Source organism: Anas platyrhynchos, chromosome 19 (genome assembly GCF_047663525.1).
Source record: "Anas platyrhynchos isolate ZD024472 breed Pekin duck chromosome 19, IASCAAS_PekinDuck_T2T, whole genome shotgun sequence".
NCBI classification, from domain to species: domain Eukaryota; kingdom Metazoa; phylum Chordata; class Aves; order Anseriformes; family Anatidae; genus Anas; species Anas platyrhynchos.
The window spans coordinates 12,889,600-12,906,389 of NC_092605.1; the positions used below are offsets into that span (position 1 = coordinate 12,889,600).

At 46.0% G+C, this 16,790-nt stretch overlaps 1 protein-coding gene across 7 annotated transcripts in view; it reads left to right on the forward strand.

The window, feature by feature from the left end:
- The window catches only part of GAS7 (growth arrest specific 7), a 114,322-nt gene that overhangs the window by 60,270 nt on the left and 37,262 nt on the right, over positions 1 to 16,790 (forward strand). For 6 of the 7 annotated variants that reach the window (XM_072025807.1, XM_038165382.2, XM_072025811.1 and 3 more), the window contains 3 exons: positions 4,591 to 4,662; positions 6,719 to 6,804; positions 10,929 to 10,982. In XM_072025807.1, the coding sequence (XP_071881908.1) occupies positions 4,591 to 4,662; positions 6,719 to 6,804; positions 10,929 to 10,982 (212 nt within the window). The remainder of the gene's footprint in view (positions 1 to 4,590; positions 4,663 to 6,718; positions 6,805 to 10,928; positions 10,983 to 16,790) is intronic. The other variant, XM_072025808.1, reaches the window with a different exon arrangement.

Below are 16,790 nucleotides of genomic sequence, written 5' to 3' on the forward strand. Positions count from 1 at the left end.
GTTTTACCTTACCACAAATATCACTTCTAATTTTGCATCTTATCAGGAACAGTGTGAGAAGCTTGCAGGGTTTCTTCTTGTGGCATTGAGGAGTGACAGGAGAAAATTTAATTTGCTGTTCTTCATCTACGTCAGAGTGACATGTGCATCTTATCACAGAATCATAGAATAGCTTGGGCTGAAAGAGCATTAAAGATCATCTAGTTCCAAACCCTCTGCCATGGGCAGGGACACCTCCCACCAGGCCAGGTTACTCAAAGCCCCATCCAACCTGGCCTTGAGCATTTCCAGGGATGGGGCATCCGCAGCTTCTCTGGGCAATCTGTTCCAGTGTCTCACCACCCTCAGAGTACAGAATTTCCTCCTTATATTTAATGCAAACCTACCCTCGTTTAGTTTACAGCCATTACCCATTGTCCTATCACTACACTACCTGTCAAAGAATCCCTCCCCAGCTTTCCTGTAGGCGAGATCCTGCACAGCTTTACAATATTGGATCCAGACACTGTATTTGGAGCTGCTCAACATTACAGTTTTCTTGCTGTTAAAACTAGAACAAACTCAAAACCTATTTATAAAGATGTGAGATAGCACCAGCAGTTGGGTGACACCTAGTCACCCAACTTAAGACACCTTAAGACAAGGGAAAGTTTCTGTACAGTAAACAGACCCAGGGATCCTCTAGCTGACTCTGTCCCATTCTCACAGTTTGGCCAATGAAACTATGGAGCATGTAGCTCCTAAAATGGCACTACAACATAACACCATGCAGCGATACTAAACCTATTCCTGAAAGAAATATGAATACACTCAGGGAGTATTATGCAAACTTAAGGCTTATGATTAATGTTTGGCTTATGCTGCATTTTCAAACTGTAAATCAGCTAATCAGCTGCTTTGACCTCAGAGGATTAATGGAGAAGGGACATAAAATGTCCTCTTCAGCTGTTACACGTTGATCCAAAAATCACCCACACTGGTGCCTCTTCAGAAGTTGTGTTTCCTGACTAACATAGAGACACAGAGCATGTGTCTCTTTGAAGGCCTGACACATCATGCCATTTCTCGTTCTGCCAAAAATATGCAAATTGAGCTTTTTTTTTTTTTTTTTCCAAAAAACAGGTTTCTGCTTTCATTTGGGAGAAAATGCTTAACCACATTCGTGAAAAACATCTTTTGTTCTGTTGTCATGCATACGTTGGGTCTTGGAACTATTTTTGCTCTTGCTATATCATTTCTGTGTAGACACAGCTTATGTGTCAGGATTGAATGGAGGGCAGGGACAGGTGATGTAGTGGGGGCCACCTGATCAGGAAGACCGAGAGGATGATAACCTCTACTGATAGATAGGAGCAGCCTCATGTGCACAAGCTATGGTCCTCATGGGGGAATTCAATCAACTGATTATCTACTGGGGGGACAGCACAGCAGGGCATAAGGGAATCTTCTGGATTGCACTGTTGATAACTTTCTTCTCCAAGTGATAGAGGAACCAATAAAGGAGAGGTGCTATGCTGGACCATGTTCTCACCAGGGGGAATGTAAATCTCAAGGGCAGCCTTGGCTACAGTGACCATGAAAAGGTGAAGTTCCAGATCCTTAGGGCAGTGAGTAGGGTGCACAGCAAAATCATTATCCTGGACGTCAGGAGAGCAGACTTTGGCCTGTTCAGGGTTCTGCTTGTTGAGTACCATGGGGGGAAGAGGGTCCCAAAAAAGCTGGTTGATGTTTGAAGGTCACCTCATCCAAGCTCAAGAGTGATGTGTCCCAGCAAAGAGGAGTTCAGGCAAAAATGCCAGGAGGCCTGAATGGATGAACAAGAAGCTCCTGGACGAAGTCAAACACAGAAAGGAAGCCTACAGATGGTGTAATCAAGGACAGGTAACCTTGGATGAATAGAGATGTTCGAGCAACTAGTGATCATGTTTGGAAAGCTAAAGCCTTGATAGAATTAAATCTGGCCAGGGACATAAAGGGCAACAAGAAAGACTTCTACTAAGTATGCAGTGATGAAAGGAAGACTAGGGAAAATGAGGGCCCACTCCAGAAGGAAATGGAAGACCTGGTCACCCAGGATATGGAGAAGGTTTAGGTGACTTTTTTGTCTTCACCAGCAAGTGCTCTAGCCACACTACCCAAGTTGCAGGGACTGGGAGAATGAAGAACTGCCCACTGTAGGAAAAGAACAGGTCTGAAACAGTCCAAGGAACCTAAATGTGCACAAGTCCATGGGACCTGATGCGATGCATCCGAGGCTCCTAAGAAAACTAGTAGATGAAGTTGCTAAGCCACCATCCATCGTAATTGAAAAGTTGTGGCAGTCTGTTGAAGTTCCCAGTGACTGGAAAAGTCACTGGGAACATAACCCCCATTTTTAAAAACAGAAAAAAGGAAGGTCTGGGGAACTACAGGCCAGTTGTCTCACATCTGTTCCTGGCAAGATCATGGAGCAGATCCTCCTGGAAACCATGCTAATTCACACGGAAAACAGAGAGGTGAGTGATGACAGCCAGTATGACTTCACTAAGGACAAATCATGCCTGACAAATTTGGTGGCTTTCTATGATGGAGTTACAGCTTAGGTGGATAGGGAAAGAGCAGCTAATGTCATCTACTTGGATGTGTGCAAAGCATTTGACACTGACCCGCATTACATCCTTATTTGTAAATTGAAGAGACATAGATTTGATGTATGGACCATTGAGTGCATAAAGAACTGTCTGGATGGTTATACTCAAAAGAGTTGCGGTCAACAGCTCAATGTCCAGGTGAAGACTGGTGACAAGTGGTGTTCTCAGGGGTCAGTGTTAGGACTGGCATGATTTAACATCTTGGTGACAGGGACAGTGGGATTGAATGCACCGTCAGCAAGTTTGCCAATGACACCAAGCCGTGTGGTGCGGTCAACACACTAGAGGGAAGGGATGCCATCCAGAGGGACCTGGACAAGCTTGAGAGTTGGGCATACATGAATCTTACGCAGTTCAACAAGGCCAAGCTCAAGGTCCTGCACCTGGGTTGGGGCAATCCCAAGCACAAATACAGGCTGGGTGGAAAATGGATTGAGAGCAGCTGAGGAAAAGGACTTGGGGGTGTTGGCTGACAAGAAGCTTGTCATGAGTTCTGAGGCTTGGGAAGAAGAGGAGAGAGTGCAAAGCAAGAAGCAGGGTGTGTGTCTTCAAGGATGTGAGCATGATAGGTTTGGGAGGATGGCACCTTCCTCCATCTGGGATCTGGAGTTCCTAAAGTAAGGACTTTGGGATCCCCTTTCCTGAAATTAAGAACCTGAAGCAACCCTTGAATACATCTGCATGTGTATGTATGTGAATGAATGTATATATGAAGAGAGAGGAAATGGTTCTTCTTTACCCAGTAGCCCTGTTATAGTTCTTGAAGAATATGTTGCCATCTTTTTTGTTGCTCAAATAAGCATTTATTTAGGATAGGGAGCCTTATGTGCCACCCATACAAGTGTTGACTGACAGCCCCTATGCTGTTACAAACAAAGGCTCTCTCAGTGTCTCCTGTCCTGTTGCCACTTGCCCATTTCCATCCAGAATATTGAGAGATGTAGGATTTCAGGCTTTGGCAGGATTGGCTGTTGGTTGGATTCTGAGAATCACAGTTTGAAATGAAGTGGTTGATGCAGTTCTTTGACTTGATTACACTAACTTGCTTATTTTCTTAGTTAATTGATAGGCAGTAGTATTTATTTTTGTTTGATGCCAATATATATATTTATTTTCTAAAGGAATGTTGCTGTCTTGGGCTTTTGAGCTAGACTTTTAAAGAAGTTGCTGTTCTAACTCCACTATGCCATTTGCAACTTCTGTGAAATTTTGCAATTAAATACTCTATGCTTTGCATGTGGCCAAAGATAATTTTGCATTTGATGAGAAAATTAGCGGAATGGTTAAACTAGAGGAGAATAAGAAGAAAAAAGCAGCAGCAGTAGTCTTTTGAGTATTAAAAGTGGTGTGACATAGAAACAAGCAGAAAAAGAAAATTTTGCAAGGGAAATAGCTTTTTTGAGGGGAAAAAAAGTGCTGTGGTCTGTGTTTGCATCACTAAAACTATGTCTTTGAGTTGCATTCCATGCGAAGAACAGGTCGAAAGGCAATGCCACTGTTTGGTCTTTGTTCCCAGGATAAGAGGCATAGCTGGCTGTGCTGCAGTTGCTGTGGGTGGGCAGGTCTCCTTGTGTGCACGGGGCTGCAGACAGGGTCCTGGGTTTGATTTAACTACACTTGGAAATGCTTTCTGCATAGATTGTGATCTCTGCATGCAGCTGTAGCTTGCTGTCTTGCTGAGTGTGGCCCTGGAGTACACCTGCACTGGAAGAACTGGTGATGCTACTCTGAATCTATTTCCACTGATCCTAGCAGGCTGCCAAGTGAGTGGGGGCTGGGAAGCAAGGCAGGAAGATAAGGGAAGAGATGGCGAGTGCAGAGAGGTGCAAACACCTTACTCATGGGGTACCTGGATCAGAGAACACTTAGAGTAAGACCCATTTGTATATGTCATAAACATGTAACTCTGCTGGGTGTACTAGGCCTCCATCATCCTTACATTGCTGTTTCCCTTCAACAGAAACAACCTGGGAGCGGCCGAGCAGCATGCCTGGGACTCCAAAGAGCCCTGTGACACAGAAGAATACTGCAGGTACTGTTTGTTGCTGTGCCTGACCACTGCCTTGGGTGAATCTCTTTCTCTACAAGTTAGCAAAGCAACTGAAAATGCTGTGATTGAATGGGATTTATATTTAATGTACACAATTGTGTGGCAGAGCAAATGTGGTGAGGCTTTCCCTTCTGCTACATCTCACCTGCTGTTTCCTAACTGACGCATCTTCTGGCCTGTCTGAAGTGCCTGCTCAGACCTGAGGTGGCTCCTTCCTTGGAGCAGTGAGGCAGTTGGTGGCCCAGCAAGGCACTGGAGCTGCAGGCTTCAGGAGAGGAGGACAGACTGCCTTTTCCAGTCCTGCTTTCTGCAGGCTCTCGAGGGAACATGGGCACAAGGAAGTCTTGCAGCATGTGATAGCTACATTTCTGTCAGCTGATAGTAATGCAGTCCAAAGGAACGTTTTTTGCCAAAATTTTTCAAACTGATGCCTGTCTTTACTGGCTGAGCCAAGTGGGAAGCATGCTTTAAGGATGCACATTTTGTTGTAACCAAAGGATTTGTAACATAGCTGTGTATCTTCATTTAAGCCTACTATGAACGTTATTCTTTACTCACTATTTTCCAAAAGTAAAGCACCCTACAGCTGTGTACGTAAATCATAAACATCTTACAAAGCTTGCTTTCTTGAAATTAACAGTCCGTCTTCATTAAACCAGTGCTTTTACATAGACTAATTCTTCAAACACATCATTTTACCAGACTTGGCTATGGGAACTGTTTGAGTTTTGGTCCATTGATGGTGGTCCATCCATCATTCAGTGGTTAAGAAATTGGCTGGATGGTCACACTCAAAAGAGTTGTGGCCAACAGCTCAATGTCCAAGTGGAGATCAATAACAAGTAGTGTTCCTCAGTGGTCAACGTTGGGACCGGCACTGTTTAACATTTTTGTGGGTGACATGGACAGTGGGATTGAGTGCATCCTCAGCAAGTTTGCCAATGACACCAAGCTGCTCAGTGGAGCTGACATGCTCTGGCGGGAAGGGATTCCATCCAGTGTGACCAGGACAGACTTGAGAGTTGGGCCTGTGCAAATCTCATGCAGTTCAGCAAGGCCAAATGCAAGGTCCTGTACCTAGGTCAAGGCAATCTCAAGCACAAATACAGGTTGGGTGGAAAACGTATTAAGAGCAGCCCTGAGAAGGACTTGCAGATGTTGATTGACGAGAAGCTTGCCATGAGCTGGCAGTGCCTGCTTGCAACCCAGAAAGGCAACTGTATCCTGGCCTACATCAAAAGAAGCATGGCCAGCAGGGTAAGGAAGGTGATTTTCCCCTTCTACTCTACTAAGATCCCACATCGAGCCCTGCATTCAGCTCTGGGACCCCTAGCACCAGAAGGACATGGAATTATTAGGAGCGTCCAGAGGAAGGCCACAAAGATGATCAAGGGGCTAGAGAACCTCTCCTACAAAGACAGGCTGAGGGAGTTGGGGCTGTTCAGCCTGGAAAATAAATGGCTCCAGGGAGACCCTATAGCTACTTTCCAATACCTAGAGGGAGCCTACAGGAAGGCTTTGGAGGAACTCTTTGTCAGGGAGTCAGGGAGTATAGTGAAAGGACAATAAATAATAACTTTAAACTAAAAGAGGGTAGGTTTACATTAGATATAAGGAGGAAATTCTTTACTCTGAGGGTGGTGAAGCACTGGTACAGGTTGCTCTGAGATGTTGTGGCTGCGCCATCCCCGGCAGTGCCCAAGGCCAGGCTTGATGGGGCTTTGAGTAACCTGGCCTGGTGGGAGGTGTTCCTGTCCATGGTAGGGGTTTGGAACTAGATGATCTTTAATGCCCCTTTCAGCCCAAACCAGTCTATGCTCCTATGACTTGGGGCCTCTTTTCCTTGACTCTTCCAACTCAGTTAACTCCTGTCATAACTGCTGATAAAAGCCTACTGCAAGATGCTGAGAGGAGATTCTGTGTGCTGATCTTCAGTAGAGTACATGCATTTATATTCAATTACATGATTAGTTTTTAAAATGTGTAGTTACGCATTTGCTACCTACAGCAAGCCTGCTCACTCTTCATGTTCTTACAGTGAATGGCTACCACATTTCTGGGACGCCAGTACACCAACTAGACTCTGGTCATAGGAGCCTCCGGAAAGCCAGTGGGGAACCCCAGGTAAGTTTGGGTGAAAAAATCCAAGCAGTGGTACAAAGTCATATGTGGGTGTCTGCTTAAGTAGTTTAGGAGTCTGTCAGAGTAGGATATTTAAAGGCATTTTCTTTAAAAAAAAACTGTCATATTCATTACATCTAGAAAAGTCAGTCTTTGTGTCTAACTGGCAAAACAATGCAAAATGCCAAAATACTTTGAATTTTTGTGCCCTATCACTTCTTTCTGAAAAATCCCTCAGGCCACTTCAGTCACTGTTAACAACCCTCCAAAATTTCCTGCCCTTCTAGCCTAAAACGTGGGCCTACCTCTAGATGTGCAGATCTGTCCATATCTTTCTCATTGTATTTTCTTGCAGCTCGTGGTGGTTTTACCAGGGTGGGCAGCCAAGTTCCACCACAGCTGCTCTCTCACTCGCCCTCCTCAAAGAGGAAGGGGAAGAAAATATGATGCAAAAGGGCTCAAGGGCTGAAATTAGGATGGGGAGATCGCCCAGTAATTATGATGGGCAAAACAGTCTCAGCATAGGGAGACAGTTAGATTTATTGCCTATTACTAACAAGCTAGAGAAGTGAGAAACAAAGGAAAGAAACTAAAAACGCCTTTCCCCAATCAGCCCTCTTCCACCTCCTCCCCCTGAGCAATGCAGGGGAACGGGGGAATGGGGGCTGTGGTGAGTCTATAGTGCTTTGTCTCCGCCGCTCCTTCTCGGTCACTCTGATCCCCTGCGCTGTGGGGTCCCTCCCGTGGGATGCAGTCCTTGCCGAACTGATCCGGCGTGGGCTTCCCACAGGCAGCAGCTCTTGAAGAACTGCTCCAGATATGGGTCTGTACCATGGGATCCTCCACGGGCAGCAGCTCCTGCCAGGTCACCTGCTCCTGTGTGGGCACCTCTCCATGGGCTGCAGGTCTGACCCAGAATCTGCTCTTGTGGGGGTCCTCCACAGGCCGCAGCCTCCATCAGTGCAAGTCCACCTGCTCCACTGTGGTCTCCTCCACAGGCTGCAGCATGGAACCCTGCGCCACTGTGGCTCTCCATGGGCTGCAGGGGGACAGCCTGCTCCACAGTGGTCCTCACCTCAGGCCGCAGGGGACTTTCTGCTCTGGAGCCTGGAGCACCTCTCCCCCTCCTTCTTCACTGACCTTGGTGCCTGCAAGACTGTTTCTCACTCCTCTCACTCTCCCAGCTGCTGTGAAGCAGCATTTTTTTTCCCTTTCTTAAATATGCTCTCAGAGGCACAAACAACGTCGCTTATTGGCTCGGCTCTGGTCAGCAGCAGGGCCTTTACCTAACATGGGGCAGCTTCTAGATTCTTCTCACAGAAGCCACCCTTATGGTCCCCTGCTACCAAAACCTTGCCACATAAACCCACTACATAGCTCCAGCCTTCCCTCCCAAAGACATTATTCACAAAGAATTCATCTGAAATGGTTTTCTCAGTTACTTCATCCATTTCTGCGTGTCCTTTCACAGGCCCTCCTCTGCAACTTACATAGCCTGTGCAACACCCATCTCATCACCTCAGGCTAGTGTTCAAGATGCTGACTCAACAGCCACTCTCCTCTGCCTGTTTGTCTCATCTTTTACTAAATATCCTTGCACTTTTGATTGCACCACCTCTTGTCTCCAGGAGAGTATTCCCTGCATTTCATCATATGCCACAGGGCCCTCTTCCAGCTCCAGCACTGAAACTTCATTCTCTGCCAAAACTGCAACAGTTGAATAGGTACTAGGTAGCACTCCTGTACTTCCCTGCCTGCTGGCTCTTTTCCCCTGGTAGTACAGGACCTGAGTTCTCTTTTTCATTTCTCTGTTAACTGCTAGGTTCTCCTGTAGTGCAACTATTTAAATACTGACAGTGGAATGCACGTTTTGTGTGCAGTTACCATGCTGAACTGGATTGCCTGTTGCTCTTAGTGTCCCTTTGTTTTCTTGATCTAAATTTTGTGTTGTCTGCTCACTGTCCCCCTTTGCCTTCACCCTATTTCTTGTCCATGGCCTTTACTGTTGCCCCATAACATCAGGGGTGCTCTTTCAGCTGAGCCAGTATTTCTGGTTTTACTTTCCCGGTGGATTCATGACATCTCCTGTGATACAATCCGTCATTTCAGGTTCCCTGTTCTTTCCACATTCATTACAAACATTTCACATTTAATTTTTACACTGCTTCTTCTCTGAGGATTTTACACAGACTAGAGGCAGAGCACATGGACACCTAACCTAGCTCAATGGTTTTGACACCTACCTCAAAACCATTTTAAAAGCTGACATAGTGCATTACTGTACAACCCTGTCCACACGTCTGCTGTGTCTCCCTCAGAGAACCCAAATAAATTTGCAAGGTGTGACTTCTCTTTTAAAAAAGCAGTATTAATCATTGTGCAACAAATCTAATTTCTCAAGATACCTGCTATACATGTATCTTGGTACATAGGTCAGATTAACTGACTTCCCCCAAACCTTATTTCTAACATTTGCCTCTTTTAGGGTGCTGAGTCTCACTCAAGTTCACCTGTTGCCTAAAGTCATTGTTTTGCTCAGATTCACATTTGAGATACACATGGAGTCTATTTTCATGCACTGCTTTGCTTAGCTGACTCAACCATCACACTGACAAAAATCCTTTTCATTCTTTCTTTCATTCACTTTGGCAGCCTCCATGATACTTTATTTACATTGTTCTTACATTACCAGCTTTCCCAAACTGAAGTCCTCACCTCATTCGTGTTTTGAACTTTGAACTAGTTTTGCATCTGTAACTAGCTGCTGGTTGCATTAATACTAATAGAAGCTTATGTCCACACCCATGTGGGAGCGTGCTGTTCCTGGGAGCTGTGGATGCTTTTGCAGAAGAGTCCTCAGTAAAGAAAACATCTGACCATATTGTTGGTTGCAAGAAGGTGTTTTTCTAGTGCTGCTCTCTAGGCCTTCAGACTCTTCTACAGATTGGCCTGTTCCTCCCCTACCTCTGTCTTGGGCCATCCCAAGCTGCTCTGCCTTGACTGCCTCCTTGCCTGTTCTTGGCACAGGCTTTCTGCTGGAGAGCAGCTTCCAGACATTCTCCAGGACGCTTAGACCTGGGCATCAGCCATCATGCAAACAAATGCTGGCAAGATCCCTTGGGCAAGCTCAGCCACATTTCTTGGAAACAGCTCAAGGGGGAAAAAGCCACAACTGAGAACAAAACAGAACTGTACTGTGCTGGGCACAGGGCCAAGCCTCACTTACAGCTTCCTAGAGAGCAGCTAAAAACTGAATGCTGCTGGTTCAGGTTGTCACAACCAGCACAAGTGGAGCAGCAGAACTGCCTGCTGGTGTGTTGCAGGCCAGCAGCAGGCCAGTGTGAAACCTCACATGTTCAGCCCTGGTCACTTCACTGTTGATGTGACTTTAGCTTGACATTGAATTTCAAGTTGTAGCTCAAAGGAAATGCTATGTTCAGGGGCTCCAGCAGAGCCCTGGCCCAGGCTAGCTCAGATACATTCCCCCCTACCCCACCAAGAGTATCCCCAGTGGTCCCCATAGTCTTCATAGCGGGTGGCAATCCCCAGAACACAGGAGCAAGGGGAGGGAGCCAGAGCAGTGTGGGGGCCACAGCACACGACCACGACGGTGGTGGCAGCTCACGTGTGCTCGCACGCAGTGGAAGCGATTCCTGCCGCCTCCGAGCAGACAGGCCGGCTGTGACACACACTCTCCTGCTGTCACGCCCAGGCGGCGGGGCTGCGCGCACGGCCGGGGCAGGCGTGCACCGCGCTGGGCGCGCCCGCGTTACGGCCGCAGCGCCGACTCTGTCCCCGGCCGCTCCCTGCAGAGCGGCACGGCGGAGGCGAGAGGCGGAGCGCCGGAACGGTGTCTCCCCGAGGGCTTGGGCGAGAGGCGGCGGGGCCGGCGGCCCGCCTCGGTGGCTGGCAGCGGGCTCCGCCGCCCGGCCCGGCCCGGCCCGGCCCGGCCCACCATTGGCCGCGGCGAAGGGGCGCGGCCCTGCCGGACGGCAGTGCCGCCTCCAGCTCCCGTGCCGTGCCGTGCCGTGCCATGGAGGCGGCCTAGCGCCCACCCCGCACGGCTCGCGCCCGCCATGCTAGGCTCCGAGAGCGCCCTTGACGATGCGCCCCACTTTTCTCCACAGACCCCGGGTTCCCCGGCGGCGCCGCGGAGGCAGAGCAAGGAAAGCAGCCTGACGGTGAGTGCCGCCGCGCCGATGTGGGCTACCGGCCCCCTGGGGTGGCTGCGAGTCGCCTTCCTGAGAGCTCGGAGGCGGACAGGGCCGAGGGGTCTGCAGCGCCACCCCGTCGGGGTGAAGGGGGGGGGGTCGGTGGCAGCCGTCTCGTCAGCCACAGCCAGAGCGCTTGGGGCTGATCCCGGGGACCGATCTCGGGGCAACGCGGCAGGAACGCCTCTGAGGGCACCTGCGCCTGGCGCCGTGCCCGGCTTTGCCTTTCCAGCCCACGGGTGCTAGGCGCTCCGGGGTCGTGGCCGTAGGGCGAGCGCAGCCGGTAGCGGAGGCGAAGAGCCAGGCTGCCGGAGGTGCCCGGTGGAAGGACGGGTGGTGTTGCAGGGAGGAAGTTCCGGATGGACTACAGGAGCAGATTTTTCACCACGAGTACTTTTGCAGTGTTTAAATACTAAGTCGGTGCCATGAGAAGCTTGGGATTTCCACCAAAAGGGTGGAACTCCGTCTAGAATGATCCTTGTGCGTCCCTTATAATTCAGGAAGTTCTGTTCAGTTCTGCTCATCCTTGGAGATTTTCAGAGTGCAAATTCTTGTGTGATTTTTGCCTTCAATTCTAGTGATTCTGTGGTAACCAGGAGGTAAGAAAATAACTGAAAAAGGGAACAGGCATTCTCTAAGGATTCTGGCTGTTAATCTGGTGTCCTGAGAAAATTTACTATGCTTTTAACTGTTCTTCTGCACTCCCCGAAATAGCCTGAATAGTTGAAGAAGCACTGAAAGGATAGAAAAATGCAGGAGATGGGTCATTGCCCTGCTAGAGAACAATTTTTGGCGTTTCAAAGGCATCAAAGGTATTTTTTTGTGCCAGAGCAACTGAAGATTTCTGATACAGCCTAAGATTTTAGGTATCAGCATGAAGTTATTGATACATTACTTTTCATAATAATAATTAAATATAGTTGGTTCAGTTAAGATGTTCTCACTATCGGGTTTATAAATCTTAATATATTTTGTATGAGTGATTATCTCATCTGGAACAAAGTGTGAAATTCTGGACTCCTCAGTACATGACAGATGTTTAAAAACTGGAAGTATATCAAAAGAAACTACTGGAAGTGGCTGGAAGTACAATGGTTTATTTAAAAGGAAATAATAAAGATAAATAAGAAAGTAATTGAGTTGCTGCGAGAAAGGAGAGGGAATAAGCATGCTTGTAGTTGTGAGCATTGCCAAGGTATAAAATACAAGACAACAAAAGGAATGTTATAATTTTAATGTTTGATTTTATATATTATGGTTAGCTGTTACTACAGGAAGGAGGCTGTTGTCTGCATTGTTACATACAGCTTGTTGATTTGTCCCTTGGTGAATATGATTCCCAGGGTTTCTGGTGACAGGAGCAAGGGTTTGGAAGGAGCATGTTCAGGTTTCCCCTTATAAGTGCAGTGCAGGTCAGTCATTGCCACATAGCAACATTTTTCAGGAAAAAAACAGATACACTGTTGAGGATTCTTTTTATCAAAATCAGTTGTTAAACATAAGAAGATGTACTGTTAATTAGAGCATTGAGAGTGGTATGTCATGAAGTGAATATAGATCTGTTGGTTTGGGCAGATTGGCCAGAGGGTTTGGACGTGACTTTTGGGTGGATTGCACTGTAATGCAAGAGCAACAGGGTGAAGACTTAGGCTTCTCACTGTCATGTTTGTTGGCCTGTGTGCCATCTGGTAGCATCTACAAAGCAATAAAGCGTTGTGTGTTATGTAAGGATCCCTGTGTGTGCCTTTCTCCAACAGAAGTCCAAAGCTTTCGAGTATAATGAATCAAAGAGGCCAAAACCAATCTAATTTTAACAGCTGTTTACTCTAAGCCATTGCCTGCATCAAGGAAGCATTGTTAAAAACAGCATTCTCATATGGACTGTAAAGCAATGTAAATTACCTCTCCCCTCCATGGAGGTTATGTTTGTTCTGCCCTGCTCCAGCTAACTTTGGGATACTCTTGTTAGCAGAGTTTCAGGGCATGTCCTTGACTTGTTGAATGTTTTTTTCTTGGTCTGTAGCAGTGCTCAGGCAGAACCTCTTCCTGCAAAGAGGAGTTTGATCATTAACTTTGGAGTTCTCAGTCTAGCAAACTCCACCTAAACACAAATCCTGTCATAGGTAAATTGCAAACATCAGGTAATGACACTTGATCAGCAACTTTAGCCTCGCAGAGGAGTGGGACTTAGCTTCTGACTTTTTAGAAGTGCAAGTGCCTTCTCTACAGAGTGCAGTTTGGGAGTGTGACTTGCTCTTGCTTCTGGAAATCCTGAAGACAGTTGTGGTCTGGAGTATTTCAACAAGATGAAGGATATGGTGATTTTGGTAAACAAATATTACCAACGCTAAGAGTCTGTTTTCTCTGGAAAGGAAGCCCCTGATGGGTTGTATCATAGACTGTTATGAAACTGACATTTGCACAAATTGTTGATGCTCACTTAGAAAGCAGAAGTGCAGGTCTGTGGTTTGCATTGATTTTGCAGTGACTTTCAAAGTTCAGTCATTAGTTTTAGCCTGGATGGTTTGCTGTCTGCCTTCTGAAGAGATAATCCTCTGGACAAGAATTACCTGTGAAAGCTGAGGTTCGTGTAGCGGAAGTGAGGGAGAGTTAAATGGAAAAGGTAGAATGGGATACCATGTCCTGGGAGAAGAGAGTTGTGTTTCATTTGAAGAAACTTTCTGAGTGTAACTGATGATACAGTGATTTAGCATTAGGCAAAAGACCATCAATGGGACTGAGCTGGTAAATGAGTGTTTTTTTCATCTATCTTTCCTTTTAGAAACAAGGAAAGGAATATTTCAGAGAAAGGTTTGTGAGGGGAATGAAATGGGATGAGAGCTCATGGCCTTGTCCTGCTCAATGCCTGCCCAGTCATCCCTGTCCTGCTGAGATACATTGTGAAGTTTTAGAAATGTTTGGAAATTTAAGTCCAAGACTTCTTGTTTAAGTCTAGGAAAATCTGGCGATGAAAGGAAAGAAAGAGTCATAAGATTTCCTAGACAATTGTGTATTGTTTTAGTAATATTTCTAGATTTTTGAAAATTGTCATGCTTCCTCAGGGACTCAGTGTAGGAAACCGTAAGTTAACTTTACTGCACAAATAATCTTTTTTCTTTGCTTTTTTTTTTTTTTTTTTTTTTTTTTTTTTAGGATTTCAAAAGCTTCTGCATCGTACTTCTTAAATTCTGACACCAGTTTCCTTTTGGATGTGGTACTAAACGTACCTGATGTTTTCCAGCCAATTTCAATATAGTTAAGTTAATATTCCAGCATCATTTCGATATAGTTAAGCATAAACTTCTGAGCAGTGAAGAATGTTTAATTTATTAAGAAAACTTTGAATCAGAGAATGCTTTTTGAGAAAGACACTAATTTAACCCTACTTTCATCACCTGTTGATCTGTACTCACTATTTCTCTTCCTGCTGTGTACATGGAAGTAGTGCGGTGCATTCAGTCCATCTCAGTGGGACACCTTCACCTCTCCAAGTGTGGGAATTTCTGGTGATTTTATTTATTTATTCACATATCAGTGACATAACAGTCTTAGTAAATAGCTTCCAAATGACACAGGTTTAATTTTTGTCAGGGATGTGACATTTTTAGCAGGAAATACATATTTCCATTGCAGTTTCCTTTCTCAACTAGTGTTGTATATGCTTCTTGCCATCTGTCACATCTGTGTCTTGATGTGCACAGAGGGGTGATGCCCAGTCATCTGGTGAAGGATGCAAAATAAAATTAGGAGATGCATTCCACACTGCTCCTTTTCATCTGTTGTGACAATGTTGTGCCTTAGAAATCTGCCTTGAAAGCATTATTGTCTTGATGGCAAGCATTGGTCCTTTGCCAGTTGAAATAAATGATCTTGGTCCACACAAAACTTCACTCAGTAGCGTATTTCCATGGGGGACATTCCTTGACATTCTCTGCAACTCCACCAGTAAGAGGATAATCTGGGAGATTGAAACCGGAATAGCTTCTTTCACCATTGCAGTATTGATGCTCATGACTGGAGATGTGATTTGTTGCCAGTGTCTCTAAAACCTCCAGACAATCTTTTCACCTCTTTTGCTTTCTCCTGCTGCCTATTTTTAACTTGAGGCACAACCTAAGTAACTGTAGCATGGCAACTGCTCTTAGCAGGTGGTACCTTGTCCTGGAGTCCCACGAGGAGTGTTGTGTAAGCACATGCTGTAGCTGTGCGCAGGGCAGTGTTTCATGCACACTGTGTTTGTCACCAAAGTTTTATTCAGTGAGTGTGAGATGCAGTATCAAAGCCAGAGAGTATTTAAACCTGTGCCTCCCATCCCATTCCTCAACATGGTTACATATAACATTTTTGTTGCTAGCAATATTTTACATTCTCTATCTTTGCTACCGGATGACCTACTGTTTTTCATACTTACACCAAGCAGTTCATCTCTATAACTGAGAGCAGCTGTGTGTAGGTTTTGAGGTCATTTTATGTTTTAAGGCAAAATACATCATTTTATTTGAGAAATGGTCAGCAGGGAGGTATGCTTAGGTACAAGAGCAGCTTGTGATTAGCGATATCATGGAATTTGGCAATCTGTGAAGTCAAGCAGAGACTTACTGTTGTCTGCAAAGTATTTTGTCGTTGTGTATCTTTTTGGTACTGATCCAGGTGGGTGCTTGTTAGACACTGTCTCGAACTAGTGATTTGCTTAGGGTCTTTGGCTGTTATTTTTAAGACCTTTGTACTGATCTGTCTGAACTTCCTGATGGGGTGAGGGTTGCTGACCTCTCCTTGCAGGGTGTTGAACTAGTATACGCTGGCAGCCCCTTGCACCTGAACTTTCCAGTGCCCAAGATCTTCTCAGCAAACCTCTGCTTGGGCTGGCCACACACAGAGGAGAGTTGTAGGCTCCTCTCTGTGGCTGGGCTATTTCCAGGGAACAGCGGACTCTGCTTGCAGGCTTTTAGAACTGGTCCCTGAATGGAGAAGGGAAGGTAACTCAACCTACCTAACCAAAAAAACAGGACAAGATAGGCTTGCAGTGCTGTCTTGAGATGACTGAACTGACAAGGAACAGGAAAATGTTAGCTGAGGCAGAAGGTTTATTCAGTAAAACATTCCTCAGAGGTAGGCTTAGTGCTGGAGGCTATGTGGTGACAGAGATCGGCATGCAGGTGCCTTTCACTGCACCATTCACTCTGAACTGAGCCAGAGTTTTATGATCTGTGATGCTTTGGATGACGGAGTGTGAAAGCTTTGGATGACAGAGTGTGAAAGAACTGAGTGTTTTCACCTGCTCCTATTGTCTAGGGTAGATGGATGTTGTGGAACATGTGGCCTGGGTCCTGAGCCTGCTTTGAAACAAGAATTAGTATGCTCTGTAAAGAATGAGTGACCCTTCTGAAGAAGGAGGTTGGAGAAAGATGCTGGATTGTGTACAGGACAGCCACTGAAACTTCGGTGGAGGCAAACAGTTGGCAGAGTCAACGTGGATTTGCAGGAACAGTTTTGTATCAGCTAAAGGCATTGCTGCATTGATATGGTATGGTGGATTTATACAGTCAGCTCTTCATAACAGGGTGCTGTGTCCTTTTTGATCCCCTTTGAATAGTCCAAAGGCAGATTCAAGACCTACAAGCATTAGGTTTAGGTCTGCCTGCCCAAAATCCTTTCTTGGTTTTCCCTTGAATATTAAGTAATTCCCCTCCCACCCCCCAAAAAAACAAACAAACAAACAAAACACACACACATACACAAAAAAAACACAACACCCACAGCAAACAACAGACAGTTACA